Source organism: Anomaloglossus baeobatrachus, chromosome 7 (genome assembly GCF_048569485.1).
Source record: "Anomaloglossus baeobatrachus isolate aAnoBae1 chromosome 7, aAnoBae1.hap1, whole genome shotgun sequence".
Classification (NCBI taxonomy): domain Eukaryota; kingdom Metazoa; phylum Chordata; class Amphibia; order Anura; family Aromobatidae; genus Anomaloglossus; species Anomaloglossus baeobatrachus.
This window is the reverse complement of record NC_134359.1, coordinates 171,511,652-171,532,764: the sequence shown is the minus strand read 5'-3', so window position 1 is coordinate 171,532,764 and position 21,113 is coordinate 171,511,652. Positions and strand designations below refer to the sequence as shown.

Below are 21,113 nucleotides of genomic sequence, written 5' to 3'. Positions count from 1 at the left end.
CACCCAAAAAAATACTTTAATTGGAATAAAAGACAATAAATATGTGTACGGTGATGATGGGGGCGGTAGTGCCGGTGTGTGCGGTGATGATGGTCTCTCTCTCTCTCGGCTAAAGAAAACTAACGCCACGTGTTATTTCACAGGAATTATTATTATTTATTTATAGAGCACCATTGATTCCATGGTGCTGTACATGAGAAGGGGGTTACATACAGAATACATATACAAGTTACAATAGACAGACTAGTACAGAGGGAAGAGGGCCCTGCCCTTGCGGGCTTACATTCTATAGGATTTTGGGGAGGAGACAGTAGGTGGGGTGGGGGGGTCGGGCGGCAGCTCCGCACGGTGGTGGGGCAGCGGGGTCATTGAAGAAATCCGTTGTCTTTATTATCACACTATTTACAACGCATCCGTCACATGCATCACATAATGCACTGTTACGGATGCCTCATAACGCAAGTGTGAAAGTAGCCTTAAGCAAGCACGCTCTGTGACGCCCTGGAAACCCGGGGGTCATAGAAACACCACACACAACACCCTCCATCCCGGTGAGGACACACACATTCACCCGAAAGGGAGACCTGATGCCTCCCTCAGGGTCAGTCAGGCACACCAGGTGGGCGGAGTCAGGCGGTTAGACACGCCCACCGAGGAGTCTACTGCCCTGAGGCAGGAAGTTCAAGGCAGATCAGTTAGGGAGTTCAGTAGTAGAGGTCAAAGCAAGAGGAGTAAAGTTCTGCTGGGGCCCGGGTTGGAGCCTGGGACCCCGTTACGTCAGGCAGGCAGACGGTGGTGGCCGCTGCAGGAGTACCGGTCGGTAACCGGCGGAACCGTAGGGACTGGGTCAGGGTTGGAACCCACCGGCCCTGAATCGGGGAGCCAAACATCGATTGGAGCACCAGAAACCGGGTACTCAGACCCCGTCCTAGATGGGAAACTACCGAGTATAGGCGAATTAGCTGATTGCGGTCTGGACCTCACGGGTTCATTCCCAACCAAGTCCCGAAAGAAGGCAAAAGCCCAACGATTCTGGGTGAGCGCCACCGCCAAGGGCCAAACACCCGACGGGCCAGCGCCTGCAGGCAAGCGAGGGCTCCTTCGGCATTCAAACGCCGAGGAGCGGGCTCATCCTGCTTAGGCAGGGGAGCCACAGAACACAGACACAAGGTGCAAGGGAAAAAGAGACCACCACCAACCTCATCAGGGACAAAGCAGCCGGCTGCGGGACCCGACCATCCCCGAACTTTGGTTTACCAGTGACTCCGTGTGTAATTCCTGAATACACCAGTGCCATCTGGGCACGACACTGCACCGCGGCACAGCATCCTGCACCTCACCATTACCCCAAACACCTGACCGGGCCCCGGGACCAACTGCCCCAACCCACGGAGGGGTTAACATCTACAGCTGCGCCCCCATACCGCTCCCGGGAGTCTCACACCTATACCGTAGCGGTGGTGACTACCTTCACCACAACCCATGGGTGGCGTCACGTATCTTCACCACCCCAACGCAGCCCTAAGCCGTGAACACCTCACCACAGCACCAGCAAGAGCTTACCCTTTCTAGAGCGACGTGGCCCCCGGTCCGGAGGTGCTCGAGCCACCGACACAAACCGAGCCCGGACCCGAGCGGCTCGGCGAAGAGTAGCCGAGCCTCTAGGGCGGTACAGCTCCAGCGGGCAAAAGAAGTGCTTCTCCCGAGCACTAAGCGCCATGAAGAAGCGGTACTGTGAATGCCACCTTAGAGGGCTTTCACACTAGCGCTTTTCTACGAGCGCCGCACTTCTCCACACGGAGCGCCCCCGCACTATTCAATGCTGGTAAAAATGCCCGCTTTTCATGGCGGCAATTTAAAATCTTTTCCTGGGTTCTATTTTCCAGACAAAGTGCAGCAATTAGCGATGGGAAAAGCGCTCATGTGACATTAGCCTAAGGCCTCTTTCACATCAGCACTTTTGAGAGCACTAATTGCTGCGCAAAAGCGCTTGGTGAATGGGCTTTTTTTTAAAATATTGCTTCCTATGGCTTTTTAAGCCCTAGAACTTAAATATCTCTGTGCCATGACACTATTCTACTGCCAAGTGCTGGAAAAATGTCCATGTTCTTTAAGCTCACCGGCACTTTTTTGAACACTTTTTGGAAGTGCTTTCCTAGGTGCAGCATGGACGCTTTTCATACCGCTTTTCCAGACATGGGCTACAAGTGTCTCATTCCCTGTGTTATACCACTCATGAACAAACAAAGCCACAAGCCCCTCATGTATGCAGCCACACCACGTATGCAACCCCCCATGTATGCAGCCATACCACGTATGCAACCCCCCCATGTATGCAGCCACACCACGTATGCAACCCCCCCATGTATGCAGCCACACCACGTATGCAACCCCCCCATGTATGCAGCCCTTATGTGTCGGTATATAGGTCCTCCCATTTCTCCATATGAAGCTCCCCCAATACACACAGTTCCCCTTCCCCCCAAGGGTATACAACTCTACTCCCCAACAGTATATAGCTCTCCTCCTCTCCAACAGTATATATCTCTCCTCACCCCCAACAGTATATAGCTCTCCTCACCCCCAACAGTATATAGCTCTCCTCCTCTCCAACAGTATATAGCTCTCCTCACCCCCAACAGTATATAGCTCTCCTCACCCCCAACAGTATATAGCTCTCCTCACCCCCAACAGTATATAGCTCTCCTCACCCCCAACAGTATATAGCTCTCCTCACCCACAACAGTATATAGCTCTCCTCACCCACAACAGTATATAGCTCTCCTCCTCTCCAACAGTATATAGCTCTCCTCCTCTCCAACAGTATATAGCTCTTCTCACCCCCAACAGTATATAGCTCTCCTCCTCTCCAATATATAGCTCTCCTCACCCCCAACAGTATATAGCTCTCCTCACCCCCAACAGTATATAGCTCTTCTCCTCTCCAACAGTATATAGCTCTCCTCACTCCCAACAGTATATAGCTCTCCTCACCCCCAACAGTATATAGCTCTCCTCACCCCCAACAGTATATAGCTCTCCTCCTCCCCAACAGTATATAGCTCTACTCCTCTCCAACAGTATATAGCTCTCCTCCTCTCCAACAGTATATAGCTCTCCTCACCCCCAACAGTATATAGCTCTCCTCCTCTCCAACAGTATATAGCTCTCCTCACCCCCAACAGTATATAGCTCTCCTCACCCCCAACAGTATATAGCTCTCCTCACCCCCAACAGTATCTAGCTCTCCTCACCCCCAACAGTATATAGCTCTCCTCACCCCCAACAGTATATAGCTCTCCTCACCCCCAACAGTATATAGCTCTCCTCACCCCCAACAGTATATAGCTCTCCTCACCCCCAACAGTATATAGCTCTCCTCCTCTCCAACAGTATATAGCTCTCCTCCTCTCCAACAGTATATAGCTCTTCTCACCCCCAACAGTATATAGCTCTCCTCCTCTCCAATATATAGCTCTCCTCACCCCCAACAGTATATAGCTCTCCTCACCCCCAACAGTATATAGCTCTCCTCCTCTCCAACAGTATATAGCTCTCCTCCTCTACAACAGTATATAGCTCTCCTCACTCCCAACAGTATATAGCTCTCCTCACTCCCAACAGTATATAGCTCTCCTCCCCCCCAACAGTATATAGCTCTCCTCACCCCCAACAGTGAATAGCTCTCCTCACCCCCAACAGTATATAGCTCTCCTCCTCCCCAACAGTATATAGCTCTCCTCCTCTCCAACAGTATATAGCTCTCCTCCTCCCCAACAGTATATAGCTCTCCTCCTCTACAACAGTATATAGCTCTCCTCACTCCCAACAGTATTATAGCTCTCCTCACCCCCAACAGTATATAGCTCTCCTCCTCCCTAACGATATAGAGCCCCCCCCCCCTGATCTGTATACAGCTTTCTGTAATATTGGGCTTCCCGGCGGGCTGGCGGTGGAAGGGTTAATCTGGCGGTGGAAGGGCTATCTCGGTAACACTACACTGCAGTCTTGAAAATTGGCGGGTTTCCCGGCGGGTGCATGACAGGCGGCGGGTGCGCGTAGCTCGGGAACGCGGCCAGGAGCAGGCGGGCGGATCAACAGGAGAGGAGGCGTGGCAGGAGAGGAGGAGGCGGTAGCGGCGCATGCGCAGTAAACGATGCTCATTTGCGACCCCTGATCACCATGATTATTTAGCCGCTAGTTTCTAGATGCAGTAATAGCGCACTTAATCCACGGCGCATGCGCTGTTCCGGGGATATTGTACAGCGGAAGCCGCGGGTTGCTCTGCTTCCGTCGTATTGCTGTTAGACAACAACATGGCGAAGATCGCGAAAACACACGAAGGTGAGACTAAGACATATAATGCAGCCAGTTAATACATGGGGGCCTGAGTTGCTAATAAATTACAATGCAGACTTCTGCTTTAGTGTTAGGCTTGTATAATGGCGTCATAGATATCTGTGTGCGTGGCCGGCATTGACAGGCTAGAAGGCCCAGGTTTTCGCAGCGCGTGCCTTTCCGAGGTGATTATCTCTGTCATACTGTGCAGGCCGTGTAACGCCGCCATCTGCTCATGTACGTACGTACGTACGTACACACACACACACACACACACACACACACACACACACACACACACTTCCTCCCCCCCCCCCGTGTACCCGGCCCGTATACAGGAGGCAGGACAAACTCTCCTTCAACACCCCCCCCCTAACCCCTTGTAACCGGCCTGTACACAGGAGGCAGCGCATACAACACCCCCCCCTCCCCGTGTACCCGGCCCGTATACACAGGACAGCGCAATCCCCCCCTCCCCTTGTACCTGGCCCACATACAGGGGGAACCGCGCCAAGTATGTTCTACATGATCTATAAAACTGTCACTATTTAACCCCCTTCCCTCCCGAAATGAACACCGTAAGAAAAATAAATTGAAAATGTGCGAAAACTGCTTTTTCATCTTTTGAAATAAGTGGACTAACAGGTGATCAAAAAGACAACTCTAAATGAAAATGCTCTCATTGAGAATCTCTTGTGCCTCCAAAACAATTCTTTCTATAAAAAAAAAATTGTGTAAGGCTACTTTCACACATCCGGCTTGAGCTGTGCGGCTCAATCCGGCTGTGCAAGCTATGCAACGGATTTTTCCTTTGCGGCCAGTCCGTTTTTTGCCGCTTGCGGCATGCTACTGAGCATGCGCAGTGTCAAAAAACGCATGCGGCGGCCGGATGCGGTTATTGCCGCATCCGTCCGCCATAGGCATGCATTAAAAAATGCGCCGCATCGGCCGAATGCGGCGCGATGCGGTTTTTTTTTTGCCGCACGAAAAAACGTGCCAGGCAACGTTCCATCCGGCCGCCGCATCGACTAAATCTGCCGCATGCGGCAAAAACCGGACGGAACGCAAGGCCATGCGGCACTAATTAAAGTCTATGCAGGAAAATCGCAACCGGCAGCAAAAAAAAAACGGTTGCGATTTTCCTGCAAAGTGCCGGATTGTGCCGCATAGCAAAAACCGGAGGTGTGAAAGCAGCCTAAAGGTGGCAAAACATGAAAAAAAGTTTAACTGTGGTATCACTTTAATTGTACTGACCTGAAGAATAAAGCTGTTCTAACCCTTTTACCACACTGTGAATGGTAAACCCTTCTCCCCACCACCAAAACCCTCCCACCAACTTCTGAATTGCTGTTTTTGTTCATTCTGCATAAAATTTGGAATAGAAATCAATGAAAAAAATTGTCCCCAAAAATGGTACCAATAAAAACTGTTCCTGCAAATAATCAAGTCCTCACATGACTCAGCAGAAATAGAAAAATTCTAGGTCTCAATATATGGTGATGCAAATTTTTTTATTTTTTTTTTTCTTCAAAATAAATACATTTTTCTGTAATGGTAGCCAAATCTGGTATTGCTGAAATCACACAGACCCAAAGAATAAAGCCATCTAAATCACTTATCGCACAGTAAACAATATATAAAATACTCTTTCTCGAACTGAAATGCAATTTTTCCCTTCGAATTTGGGAGGAAAGTGCGGGGTGCATCTTTTAGTCCAAAGCGTACCTGGGTTGGGGCGGGGTCACATGAGGCAGGAGCAGGGTCCTCTCTGCAGGCAGCAGACAGTGGCAGGATTTGTCCGCTATTAAAGGGAACCTGTCACCATTTTTTTGCCCTATAAGCTGCAGCCACCACCAGTGGGCTCTTGCATACAGCATTCTAAGGGTATGTGCACACGTTGCGTACTAGCCCAGCACCGTAAAAGGTGCGCTTCAGAGCGCAGCTGAAAAGCTCCGTTCTGAAGCGCATGGTGCCGGCGAGAACGTGCGCTCTGCCTGCAGCTCCTGCCATAGACAGAGCAGGAGCTGCCGGCAAAGCACACAGAAGAAGTGACATGTCACTTCTTTTTGCGCAGCGCTTCGGCAGTAGCCGAAGCGCTGCGCTCTAAAATGCCACGTGTGCACGGCCCCTGCACAATCTCCATAGACTGTGCAGGGGACGCAGGACGCAAAGCGCAACTGCATGAATTTACGCAACGTGCGCACATAGCCTAACATGCTGTGTATATAAGAGCCCAGGCCTGGGGTATAACATAAAAAAACACTTTTATAATAATCACCTAAACTGGTCACTGCTGCTGATGTGGGTTAAATGGGCGTCTTCGTCCTCCAGTGCTGACGGTGCCTCTTTCGGCCATCTTTGTCTATGTCTCTGTAGTCCTTTTGAAGCCGCGGCGCATGACGCGTCCAACGTCATACACTTGCTGGCATTCATGTCCTGAGCAGGCGCACTTTGATCTGCCCTGAGCAAAGCAGATCAAAGTATTGTAGTGCGCATGCACGGAATCGGCGAGTGTGTATGACGTAGTCGCGTCATGCACACAGGCTTCTGAAGGAGGCAGAGGATGGCCGAAAGAGGAGGCACTCGCACCGGAGGATGAACATGCCCATTTGAACCACATCCACCGCAGCGACCGGTTTAGGTGAGTATTATAAAGTATTTTTTATGTTCTACACAGCGGTATGGGCTCTTATATACAGCATGTTAGAATTCTGTATATAAGAGCCCACTGGTGGTGGCCGCAACTTATAGGGCAAAAACCTGGTGACAAGTTCCCTTTAAAGAAAATAAATATTCACTGCTCCCCGCTCCCATAACCCCTCCCATCTCTCTGCACTGCTGTCTGTGATAGCAAAAATCTTCACTGTCATTTACTATTTGTGTATTATACACCAAGTTTTTGTGCTCTTTTAACAAAGTGATGCAGACTACGCTCCTGTAGTCATTTGTCATTATCTAAGTGGCTATATAGTTGAAACCAGAAGTTTACATAAACTACCTAAAAAGACACACGTATATTTTTCTCAATATCTGACATGAAATCAGAATAAACCTTTCGCATTTTAGGTCAATTAGGAACCAAAATTATTTCTATTTGCCGAATGCCAGAATAATAAAAGCGAGAGAATGTTTAAGGCATTTATATTACTTTCTGCATAGTCAAAAGTTTACATACACTAAGTACTATGTCTTTAAACAATATGGTGCAGCCCATATGATGATGTCATGTCTTTGGAAGCTTCTGATAGGGTTATTGGCAACATCTGAGTTAGAGATACACCTGTGGATGTATTTTAATGCACACCTGAAACATACTACTTGTGTGTAGCATCATAGTAAAGTTAAAACAAATCAGCCAAAATCTCAGGGAGAGAATTGTGGAAAAGCACAACTCTGGTTTATGCTTGGGTGCAATTTCCAGATACCTGGAGGTGCCTCGTTCATCTGTACAGACAATTACATGCAAGTGCAAACAAGATGGGAATGTCCAGCCATCATACCGCTCAGGAAGGAGACTGGTTCTGTGTACCAGAGATGAACATGTTTTGGTTAGACGTGCATATTAACCCGAGAACAAAATCAAAAGATGCTGGTTAGATTGTCATTATTCACAGTGAAACGAGTACTGTATCAACATGGGCTGAAATGCCACTCTGCCAGGAAGAAGCCATTGCTCCAAAAGAAACATTAAAAAGCCAGATTAATGTTTGCAAATGCATACAAGAACAAAGACCTTCATTTTTCGAGAAATGTCCTGTGATCTGACAAAACTAAAATTGAACTGTTTGGACATAATGACCATCATTATGTTTGGAGGAAAAAGGGGGAAGCTTTGAAGCCTAAGACCACCATCCCAACTGTGAAACATAGGGATGCAGCATCATGGTGTGGGGTTGTTATGCTGCAGGAGGGACTGGTGCACGTCACAAAATAGATGGCATCATGAAGAAAGATGATTTATATGGCAATATTGAAGCAACATTTCAAGACATCAGCCAGGAACTTAAAGCTTGGGAAGAAATGGGTCTTCAAATGGACAATGACCAAACTGGTTACAAAGTGGCTTAAGGATAACAAAGTCAATGTTTTGGAGTGGCCTTCAAAAAGCCCTATCTCAATCTCGCTCATTATTCTGGCATTTGGCAAATATAAATAATTTTGGTTCCTAATTGACCTAAAACGGGAAAGGTTTATTCTTATTTCATGTCAGATAGTGAGAAAGACACACAGTACATGTGTCTTTTTAGAGAGCGAAGGGCAACTTCTGGTTTCGTGTGTGTGTGAATATATAATATATGTATACACAGATGTACATGTGTGTGTGTGTGTGTGTGTGTGTGTGTGTGTGTGTGTGTGTGTGTGTGTGTGTGTGTATGTATAGAGAGAGAGATGGAAATATTGATTAAATATTGTGTTTGACAGATTAGATGCATATTCACCTCTGGATCAAACAGCAGTGAAACGTGCATTGGGGTTTTTTTCCTTCCTGTCTTCTCACCATAATCTGTCAAATATGTGGTATTTTCACGCTAGAGATATTGTGTAACAATTGGGCAGTAATTTTTACTTCCGCTTGCCAAAATTTTAAATCTGGAGCTTAACATTTTGGTGATAACAAATGTAGTAATTTTTTCTTCACCAGCCATTGTATACCATTGTATAACATTGTGGTGTCAATATGCTCCTTACCCTGCTAGATGATTTCATTGAGATGTAGTACGTATAATGGGATTACCTGTGGCAGGGGGTCTGCTGTCCTGATATTACAAGGGCTTTGTATGTGACATGGCACCCCCCAAACCATTCCGGCCAAATCTGCACTCAAGCGCTGCTTCCCTTCTGCGCTTTGCACTGTAACTGAAAAGTAGTTTCTGAGCATATATGGGATATTACCGTGCGGAAAAGAAATTGCGTAACAAATTTTTCTGATCTATTTTCTCCTGTTACCCTTGCGAAAATTAAAACATTTTGGCCTTCAGCATTTTTGTAGAAAAAAAACCCAATTTCATTGTCACAGCCCAATATTATAAAATTCTGTAAAGCCCCAATGGGTGTAAGATGCTCACCAAACCCCTAGATAAATTCCTTGATTGATGTAGTTTCCAAAAATGTTTTTTTTATTTTTTTTTATTTTTTTTATTTTTTTTTTTTTTTTTTTTGGTTTTGTTGACCTTGCATTCGTATGTAAAAAAAAAAATGTATGTGAGTGTATATATAAAACATATATAATTGTATATGTATAGACACACACTCACACTCTTAGGGATATTTGACTTTCGGGTGAAATGTATGCAAATCTTGAAGTTCACGCTATAGTTATATTTCATCATGAAAGTAGGGCATTTAAAGCACACCAATTACCAGGATTTTTGTATATAACCTAAAGCCAGTGCCCTAGTGGTGCTATCATGCTGATTCTATACAAACCTTTAGTTAGCTAGGATGTATAGGTTTTGAAACACATGCAAGTAAAGTTTGTAAAATGAACAGCATTTTGATTCACAGCAGCTGCCGATCAGCTGATAGCTGGGGTGGGTTTTCATAGTGATTCCCGCCCCCCTGCCTGTTGTTCCTCCCCCTGTCTGCTTATGCTAATTCTATTATAGTATCCTTTTAATAAGTGCTAGATGTTCTGATGTCATACCCATATGATCAGAAGGGGAGTGGCCTCAGCCAACAGCTGATACCACAAAGCAACATTATTTTTCTGCTGGCTGAGGCCCCGCCCCTTCTGATCACATGGTTGACATCACCACAGGTCCTTCTAGCACTTAGTAAAATTATTTTATAATAGAATTAGCATAAATCAGGGGGAGGTTGGACAGATGGGGGCGGGAATCACTATTGAAATCAAACCCAGCTATCAGCTGATGGGCAGCTGCTGTCATTCAAAAAGCTGCTCATTTTACAAACTTTACTTCCTTGTGTTTCAAAACGTACACATCCGAGCTGACAACTAAGGGTCTGTATAGAATCAGCATGATAGTGTCAGTATAGCACTGGCTTTAGGTTATATAAGAAAATCCTGGTGAGTGGTGTGCTTTAAGTAGAAGCATGCAATGGTGATTTCCTCAACTTAAACAAAAGCCAACAGTGCTTGGTATACCCCCTCAATAACGTAGATGTCTCAATAACTTGTCATCTAGCCTTCACAACGCCATCTCATGCTGTTAACATAGTTATTGTCTGCTGGGTCATTCTATGTCAAGTGGACCAGTGGTCCCAACTCGACCTCCGATTTTGCTGAAAATTTATGAGGATGTACATGTATGTTTGAAAAGAGGTTCTGTAAATTTTTAGGGCCAGATCTCAAATACTTTGGGCACTGTTGAGCTTTCACTGGAGGGACCCTCAAGGACCACCAAGCCTGCGGCTTCAGCTAAGGCTATGTGCGCACGTTGCGTACAGTTCACTGCAGAAATTTCTGCAGCGATCTGAAGAGCACATGTGCGCTTCTAATCGCTGCAGAAAATGTCCGTAGTGAAGCCGATTCCATGCGCTCTGCCTGCAGCTCCTGCCATAGACAGAGCAGGAGCTGCCGGCAAAGCGCAGGAAAGAAGTGACATGTCACTTTTTTTTACGCAGCGCTTCGGCAGTAGCCGAAGCGCTGCGCTCTAAAGCGCCACGTGCGCACGGCCCCTGCACAATCTCCATAGACTGTGCAGGGGACGCATGCAGTTACGCTGCGCTACAAAGCGCAGCATAACTGCATGTATTTGCGCAACGTGCGCACATAGCCTAAGAGGATTTTGCAAACTTTGGCACATAGCCAGTATAGAACTCTAATGGCTATGATGTTGAAATTTGGCATACTAGCTCAACTTTTGCTGCTAAACACGATAAAATTACCGGCTATGACAAAACAATATTTCGGCCGCAATTTTGTGTCAAAGTAGCTGTAAAACGCGTTGCATAAAATGTATGCCTAACTTTGCCCATATATAACTCAAGACCAAAAACCAATAGTAACTGGTGCTTTGCCCTGTATACCAAACATCTACATGACTTTGCATTGCTGCAATATCACGGTCAAAGCATATGTATTATATATATATATATATATATATATATATATATATATATATATATACGAATTTTTACCTATTTTTAGGTCAAATTTCTCAAAGGGTACCCCTAAAATATATTAATTCTGATATCATTAGAGCACATTTTTCTCTAAAAGTATAATTGTTTGGTTTTTTTTTTTTTTTTTTTGGAGTCTCTCAGTTTAAGAAAAAAAAAATGCCACTGAACATGGTGTTTATTAATACGCAATGAATGGTAACTGCACTATTCAAACCCTTGCGTTGGTCCATGGTGGTTATACCACAACCAATTCCCTAACAATTGGTCTTATAATCCTATTAAGAATTGTAATAATGCTGTCTTTCGAGAATTGGCAGCCCCATCGCCTAGGAGCCATGGCCGATAGCTGTGCAAGGCCAGCCGCGGGCGGTCTTTTTATCGCAGGTTCCAAAGCCTGAGGGTGGGTGTCTTTGCCTAGGATTCCAAGCCTAATATTGGATTGGGTATGTTTTGTTGGTTCCCAAGCCATAATGTTCAGTCTAAGTGGTCTGGAATTGTTGCTGAATTTGCAACATAATCGGTTCAGAGAAGCTGTATTGTCGGCCCATTGCTGTTGCAGCTGGGGCTGGAATTGCAATGATTGACTGCTCGGGAGTCCAGCATGTTTCTTTTCTCACAGGCCAGTGAAAGAAGCTAGCTGGTCCATGAGGATGCATAAAATTTATTAATGCATCATGGTCATCGACTGAAATTTCAGAAATTTTCCAATTTACCAGTTCCTATCGTAAATGCAGGGAATGCATTTCCCTGGCTGGACGTTTGCAATTGGCACAAAAGGCATTTCTGATCTGACAGATCTATCTACATGGGCAATGAAAGATGATGGGTCATTTGACACCCTTGAAATGCAAATCTTTTTGTCATCAATTGGCACAAACTGTTGATTTTCTCTTGTTCCAGCAATTGTATGTCCATCTTTGAACCTTTCCTCTTGAACTACCCTAGTATTGTCAATTTTTTCTTTTGGAACAAAAAAAAAACAACTTTGATTCCATGCAGTTGCCCGTTGCAAAAGTTGAATAAATCCACCGGGGTCAGTATTTGGTTTTCGGTTGGGCGTTGAAGACTGGCACGAGCTGCCAACCTCTTTTCTGTCCCTCCAATCCCATCAGAGGGCGACTTTCCATGACTAGTACCAAAAAAATTCCATTTAGCGCTGATATTAAAATCAACATTGTGGTGGCACAAGTTGAGAATTTTTGTACTGGGCTGCAGATCCATCGCTGAAGTAGTGGATATGACGAATCTCATAGATGAGTCTTGAGATACTCCACAATTACTGTTAACAAGGTGTGGACTGCAACTGTGTCATGTCGTGAGTAGAGTTGAGCGGATCGGTTATAATCCTGGTCCAGAGATAGATAGATATAGATATATATTATGAATCCATTGTTTGAACTCAATAATATCTTCAGGGTCACTGTTGACAAACACATTGACTAGAAATTCTTTTAAAACTTCAGGACCCAGGCATTTATCACAACGGCCAAGCATACAGTCCTTGGATCCAATACCACAGACCATTTTGCATATGAGCTCTTTGTAGTCATCATTGATTGGGCATGCTGCAAGCATTAGTTTAACATTTTGGTGAATGGTACACACACAAACTGATGTGTTCCAGCAGATCCAACGGTTACGCACCACTTTGGCCGAAGCTCACAAAACTTGGAAAATCCAATTTCAGGACCATTCATTTTCTTCACTTCCTCAGAAACTTTCTTGCCACACTTGATTGTAGGTAAGGCTAAGATACCATGTTCACATTTAAGCTTTCGAGCTTGTTTGACCATTCGTTCAGAGACACAGAATTCGTCTGATATAGCCTTAATGGACCAACTTTTAGGTGCCAATGTCAAGATTTGAACCTTTTCTGCCCGACTGGACACCTGTAGCTTTTGCTTCAAATCTGCCAAAAGGTGATTGTAATCCAGACACATTTTGCACTGTGCTGTTTTTTTGTTTGCTCAATGTCTTTCGGCTCAAGCCCTCCAATTGAAGCAATCTTGCTAGAAAATGCATTTTGTACCTGGCTTATCTTTCTCCTTGCGTATCCAAGTGAATCCCGCTGGCTTACCCGTGGATATTTCAGAGGAGAGATGCCAATGGATGTTAAGCTTGAATTTAGATTTTCAGGAGAACATTCCATTACATCTGGATCTGATTCAGAGGAAACTGGATCAGCTGATTTTTTTTTTTCCTGTTATGAAATTCTTTTCGACATGATGCACACATCTTCTGGCCAGGCTTCACATCATTCTTTGTAAATTCGTTCAAGTGGTCAGCTGCTAACAAATTGCTAGCTCGCAAATTCTTTTTGGTGTTTTTGACCTTTCTTCCCAAAAGGATTGCAACACGATTTTTGCAAATGCTCATATTTGGTCAAGATTGAAGCTTCATGGTGTAAACAGATTTGTGAATGTTCGTCAAAATTTAGTCCCACTTGTCGACGCAGCAATTTCTGTTCATCCAGTCCAAAGCTTGTAAACAATTTCAACTCATCCTTGCTATGGGTGAATGTCTTAAGGTGGCACTTCGAATTGTTTGCAAGGCCGATAGAGCACTGGGCCGATTTGTCATCAATTTCATTCTCCATCGCTAAAAAATAAATATATGCATTAAAATGTAACAATAGTCAATAACTTTTCATTAATAAAAAGGTTTATAGGTTTTTGATTATAATAGACATTGCTAGCAACAATACAACTCTGTAACGTGATAAGAATCTGAAAATCAAACACAAAATCAATGCATTACGCGCAAAAATAACACAATGTTCAGTGGCATTTTTCTTTTCTTAAACTGAGAGACTCCAAAAAAAACCCCAATGATCCTTGTAGAGAAAAATGTGCTCTTTCTAATGATATCAGAATTAATATATTTTAGGGGTACCCTTTTTGAGAAATATGACCTAAAAATAGGTAATTTTTTTTTTTATAGTTTTTCATCATATGTGGGTGTGAATATTTCCACAAATACATATGCTTTCACCGTGATATTGCAGCAATGCAAAGTCATGTAGATGTTTGGTGTACAGGGCAAAGCACCAGTTACTATTTGGTTTTTGGTCTTGAGTTATATATGGGCAAAGTTAGGCATACATTTTATGCGACGCGTTTTAAAAGCTACTTTGACACAATTGCGGCCGAAATATTGTTTTGTCATAGCCGGTAATAATTTTATCGTGTTTAGCAGCAAAAGTTGAGCTAGTATGCCAAATTTCAACATCATAGCCAGTATAGAACTCTAATGGCTATGTGCCAAAGTTTGCAAAATCCTCTTATCTGAAGCCGCAGGCTTGGTGGAACCTCCAGTGAAAGGTCAACAGTGCCCAATGTATTTGAGATCTGGCCCTAAAAATTTACAGAACCTCTTTTCAAACATACATGTACATCCTTATAAATTTTCAACAAAATCTGAGAAGGTCGAGTGGGGACCATTTTTAAAACTGGTCCACTTGATGTGGAATGACCCTGCTGAGTTATGAACCACTACACAACAACTCAACTGGTCCAATAGGTTTTCTATTGTATTTAAGTATGGAGAAAGTGTAGGCTCCATTTGAGGTACTGCAGTCTTCAGTAGCCGGTCTAATGACGCGACCTTGATAAGCTGGAATATTGTCGTCCATGAAGATGAAATTAGGCCTGTAGTGGCAGAGGCACAATGACTGGATTAATGATGTTATTCAAATAGTAGGGGGCTTGTCACTGTACCATTCACAAAGTGTAGGGCAGCTCTGTATTGACTAGACACATCTGACCACACTGTAACACCACCACCACCAACAAAGGCTCATCTGATGACAACAGTGGCTGATGCATAGTGCTCCCCTTGACGTCTCCAACATCGTTGCCGGCCATAATTTCTGATCAGCATGAATCTGACTTTCATCAATAAACAGCACTAAGCCCATTGGTCCCTTATCCAGCGTAGATGATGCTTGTGCCTGGTGGTGTGGACAGGTACCCTTGCATTTCGTCTAGCATGCAGACCACGCTGGTGTAAATGGTTTTGAATGGTCTCACGTGACAATTGGGTACCTCTCGGCTCCCTTAAATGTGTCTGGAGTAGTGTGGCATCCATCAAACTGTTCAGAAGGGCATTCTTCAGAGTGTGGGATGTGGCCAAAGGACGTCCACTTCTATGCCATTCTGTGACTTTTCCAGTCTCTATCTCTGTTCCAACCTGCTGATGACACTCTAAGCCAGGGGTGGGCAATTATTTTTCCCATGAGAAATTGGGATGGTTTTAGAGGTCCGGACTAATATAATTAACTGTGTGTGTGTATAATGTGTAAAAAATATATATATATATATATATATATATAAGTATATGTAGTATAATACAGGTGTGTGTGTGTGTGTATATAGGGGTGTAGTATAATACAGGTGTGTGTGTATGTATGTGTATATATAGGGGTGTAGTATAATACAGGTGTGTGTGTATATAGGGGTGTAGTATAATACAGGTGTGTGTGTGTGTGTGTGTGTGTGTGTATATATAGGGGTCTAGTATAATACAGGTGTGTGTGTGTGTGTGTGTGTGTGTGTATATATAGGGGTGTAGTATAATACAGGTGTGTGTGTATATAGGGGTGTAGTATAATACAGGTGTGCGTGTGTATATAGAGGTGTAGTATAATACAGGTGTGGGTGTAGTATAATACAGGTGTGTGTGTGTGTGTGTGTGTATATAGGGGTGTAGTATAATACAGGTGTGTGTGTGTGTATAGGGGTGTAGTATAATACAGGTGTGTGTGTATAGGGGTGTAGTATAATACAGGTGTGTGTGTGTGTATAGGGGTGTAGTATAATACAGGGGTGTGTGTGTATATAGAGGTGTAGTATAATACAGGTGTGTGTGTGTGTGTGTATATAGGGGTGTAGTATAATACGTGTGTGTGTGTGTGTGTGTGTGTGTGTGTGTGTGTATATAGAGGTGTAGTATAATACGTGTGTGTGTGTGTGTGTGTGTGTGTGTATATAGGGGTGTAGTATAATACAGGTGTGTGTGTGTGTATATAGGGGTGTAGTATAATACAGGTGTGTGTGTGTATGTATGTGTATATATAGGGGTGTAGTATAATACAGGTGTGTGTGTGTGTATATAGGGGTGTAGTATAATACAGGTGTGTGTGTGTGTGTGTGTGTGTGTGTGTGTGTATATATATATATAGGGGTGTAGTATAATACAGGTGTGTGTGTGTGTATATAGGGGTGTAGTATAATACAGGGTGTGTGTGTGTGTGTGTGTGTATATAGGGGTGTAGTATAATACAGGTGTGTGTATATGGGGGTGTAGTATAATACAGGTGTGTGTGTGTGTATATAGGGGTGTAGTATAATACAGGTGTGTGTGTGTGTGTGTGTGTGTATATATAGGGGTGTAGTATAATACAGGTGTGTGTGTGTGTGTGTGTGTGTGTATATGGGGGTGTAGTATAATACAGGTGTATATAGGGGAGGTGTATTATACTACACCCCTATATACACCTGTATTATACTACACCACTACACCCCCCCCCCATATACCACACTGTAAAACTACATTCCGATATACTACACCCCAAATATTTGTCAAGTTACCCCCCTTGCCCACCCCCGTTGTCCCCGCACAGGTTACTAGTAACCACTCACCTCTCTTATTGTCCCCTCCTCAGGCACCTCCGTACGTCCCCCCCCCCCTCCCCCCCCCCGCTGCTACTTCTCTTTTTCATGCCCAGGCTGCACCGCTGCTGTATTCCTAGGAGCCTCCGTGGCTGCTTCTCTCCATACAGGCCCCCGCTGCAGCTTCTTCTCCTGACGGGCGGGAGCTTTTCAAATGACACGCTCGCTGTACTGACTATATCATGGCACGCGTGTGTCACAGAGAAAAGTGTCGGGCAGGGAACAGAGGAGAGATTCCTGCGTTCCACTGCCTGCACTGACTGTGCGGAGCTGAAGGATCCTTCCTCTGTTCCCTGCCCGGCACGCAGCGTGTAATGAGGGCAATCTGACCACGGGCCTCCCGGAGCCTGGTGCTACGGACAACAAGTCAGATTGCCCTCCTCACTGACCGGCCAGCAAAGATGCCCTGAACCAGGCGGGCCGGTCACAGAGTAGGCGGACCGGATGTGGCCCGCGGACCGGATGTGGCCCGCGGGCCGCCCCTTGCCCAGGTCTGTTCTAAGCTGAGTGGCCACTGTCTTAGAACATCCTGCTTGAAGCCTCGCAATGGCAAGGTACTGTTGATCAATTGTGGGGTGTTGTCTTGCGCGCATGATGTGAACAGCATGATGAGGAGGACTGTTTAATACCAATTCTTATTGAACCCTGAAATTTATTGGGCGATTTCATGAATCAAACACCTGTTGTGAATTTTGCCATTATACTCCTTTTTAGACAATAGCAAGTTGTGCAAAAGGTACTGAAACATTAAACAGTTGGACACGTGCATTCAAAAGTTTAGAGAAGGTCACATTAATCGCTTTACGTCCGCCTTATGTATTAAAACAGTGGTAAGAAAAAAGTAAATAGCGCCCCCAGTGTTGGAAAATCTTCGCGGTTTCAGCTACCAGGGGCAGCTGAAGCCCTGGAGGTCACAATATAGACTTTGTTTGGGTTTTTTTTTCCAGTCCCCAGTCACGTGATCATCGGTATACACCGGAGAATCATGACCACATTGCAGAAAATGGATGCGCCGGTAAAAAATGATTTATCTCCCACCTAGCATGATCAAACATGTCAGATGGGAGATAAATGTTGTCCCTTGGGCCGCCACCCCTCCTTCTCCTTGTCTACAGAAGAAATGTTGGCTGCGTGCGCAGAGCAGATATGTCAGCTATGCACACAGTGACACTGAGCTTACTGCAGCTTCACACTGTCGTGCTGTGGACCTGGGGAGTGTGAATGCAGTATTCTCCGGTCACTGCAGCCACAGTCGTCGTTGGACCTCCAAATTGGATTACGGCTGACCGTGTTTTTTTTTTTTTTTTCTTTTTAATAAATTGGTGAAAGGTGAAATGTGTTGGATAAACTTGTGTTGTCTATTATTTTTTTATTACTTACTGTTCGTAATGTCGGGTATCTGATAGACACCGTGACATCACAAACCTCTGGGCTTGATGCCAGGTGACATAACACAGCTGGTATCAACCCCATATATTACACCGTTTGCCACCGCATGTGGGCAACGGGATTAGCTGGAGCGAAGCACCAGGATTGGCACATCTTACGGATGCGCCACTTCTGGTGCGGCTGCAGCCTGCTATTTTTAGGCTGGGAAGGGCTAAATAACCATGGCTGTTCCCACCCTGAGAATACTAGACCCCAGCTGTCCATTTTACCTTGGTTGGTAATCCAATTTGGGGGGTACCCCACTTACCAGTCAAGATGAAGCTGATATCTGGGGTATCTATCAATATTGATATTGATAGATACCCCAGATCAAATCAATCAATTTGATAGCTAGCTATCAAAAAGGAAGGGGGGTACCCCTATTTTTTTTTTTTTTTTTTTTTTTGGCTAAATACAAGGCTAAACGTGTCCACCCGTATCCTGTCCACCGCCATTAAAGGGGTGGTTCACCCATTTTTTTTTTATTTTCTGTCGAAGTTCTACTTCCAATTCTAGGTATTTTCTCCATTGGCTTGTATTTCCATTTCTGGCACTGAGCGGCGCTATCCTGCACGCTCAGTGCCTGTCACATGACCCCCTGGAGCTGTGGCCGCCGGCATCCTCTGACGTCCCGGCATTTCCGGGCTCTCAAACAAGACGGGTACGTCACAGGATGCCGGCGCCACTCAGATTGAGTGACAGTGCTGTGGGCGGTGACTACCGCACGTCACAGCTCAGCATCGAGGGGAGGATCCGGAGGACGTCAGTGTGGAGCCGGCGTCCTGCAGATGGTGAGGCAAGGTGCGCCAGTTTGCAGTACAGGGGGGGGGGGTTCTTCAGCTGTATCCCCCCCCCCCTGCACGTAAGTATGTGATCACACTGTCCACCCGCCCGCTCTGCTGCGATGTCAGGAGAGCGGCCGGTGTCAGGCAGTGTGATCGTGTGCTCCTCCCAGCAGCAAGACACTGACAGGCATGTCACCGCTGTGCTCTGCCGTCTGTCCTGCTGCATGGGACCAACTGTCTGCACTCTGTCACCTGCACCACAAGTCACAGAGTGGAGACAGTTGGTGACAGAGCACCTCTGCCCCCCCCCCCGTTCTTTCCCCACTCTCTTCTCCCCCCCCTCTCTCTCTCTTCTCCCCCCCTCTCTCTCTTCTTCCCCCCCCCTCTGTCTCTTCTCCCCCCCCTCTCTCTTCTCCCCCCCCTCTCTCTTCTCCCCCCCTCTCTCTTCTCCCCCCCCTCTCTCTTCTCCCCCCCCTCTCTCTTCTCCCCCCCTCTCTCTTCTCCCCCCCCTCTCTCTTCTCCCCCCCCCTCTCTCTTCTCCCCCCCCTCTCTCTTCTCCCCCCCCTCTCTCTTCTCCCCCCTTCGCTCTCTTCTCCCCCCCTTCGCTCTCTTCTCCTCCCCTCTCTCTCTTCTCCTCCCCTCTCTCTCTTCTCCTCCCCTCTCTCTCTTCTCCTCCCCCCCTCTCTCTTCTCCCCCCCTCTCTCTTCTCCTCCCCTCTCTCTCTTCTCCTCCCCCCCTCTCTCTTCTCCTCCCCCCCCTCTCTCTTCTCCTCCCCCCCTCTCTCTTCTCCTCCCCCCCTCTCTCTTCTCCTCCCCCCCTCTCTCTTCTCCTCCCCCCCTCTCTCTTCTCCTCCCCCCCTCTCTCTTCTCCTCTCCCCCCTCTCTCTTCTCCTCCCCCCCTCTCTCTTCTCCTCCCCCCCTCTCTCTTCTCCTCCCCCCCTCTCTCTTCTCCTCCCCCCCTCTCTCTTCTCCTCCCCCCCTCTCTCTTCTCCTCCCCCCCTCTCTCTTCTCCTCCCCCCCTCTCTCTTCTCCTCCCCCCCTCTCTCTTCTCCTCCCCCCCTCTCTCTTCTCCTCCCCCCCTCTCTCTTCTCCTCCCCCCCTCTCTCTTCTCCCCCCCCTCTCTCTTCTCCCCCCCCCTCTCTCTTCTCCCCCCCCTCTCTCTTCTCCCCCCCCTCTCTCTTCTCCCCCCCTTCGCTCTCTTCTCCCCCCCTTCGCTCTCTTCTCCTCCCCTCTCTCTCTTCTCCTCCCCTCTCTCTCTTCTCCTCCCCTCTCTCTCTTCTCCTCCCCCCCTCTCTCTTCTCCCCCCTCTCTCTTCTCCTCCCCTCTCTCTCTTCTCCTCCCCCCCTCTCTCTTCTCCTCCCCCCCTCTCTCTTCTCCTCCCCCCCTCTCTCTTCTCCTCCCCCCCTCTCTCTTCTCCTCCCCCCCTCTCTCTTCTCCTCCCCCCCTCTCTCTTCTCCTCCCCCCCTCTCTCTTCTCCTCCCCCCCTCTCTCTTCTCCTCCCCCCCTCTCTCTTCTCCTCCCCCCCTCTCTCTTCTCCTCCCCCCCTCTCTCTTCTCCTCCCCCCCTCTCTCTTCTCCTCCCCCCCTCTCTCTTCTCCTCCCCCCCTCTCTCTTCTCCTCCCCCCCTCTCTCTTCTCCTCCCCCCCTCTCTCTTCTCCTCCCCCCCTCTCTCTTCTCCTCCCCCCCTCTCTCTTCTCCTCCCCCCCTCTCTCTTCTCCTCCCCCCCTCTCTCTTCTCCTCCCCCCCTCTCTCTTCTCCTCCCCCCCTCTCTCTTCTCCTCCCCCCCTCTCTCTTCTCCTCCCCCCCTCT

The 21,113-nt window shown here is 46.6% G+C and overlaps 1 protein-coding gene across 1 annotated transcript in view; it reads left to right on the top strand.

Annotated features, from left to right (window-relative positions):
* The first annotated feature begins 4,150 nt into the window (after window positions 1-4,150).
* SF3B1 (splicing factor 3b subunit 1) overlaps window positions 4,151-21,113 on the top strand; it is a 446,304-nt gene continuing 429,341 nt past the window's right edge. Inside the window, exon 1 of the mRNA XM_075319718.1 lies at window positions 4,151-4,344. Coding sequence (XP_075175833.1) covers window positions 4,317-4,344 — 28 coding nt within the window. The 5' untranslated portion in view covers window positions 4,151-4,316. The remainder of the gene's footprint in view (window positions 4,345-21,113) is intronic.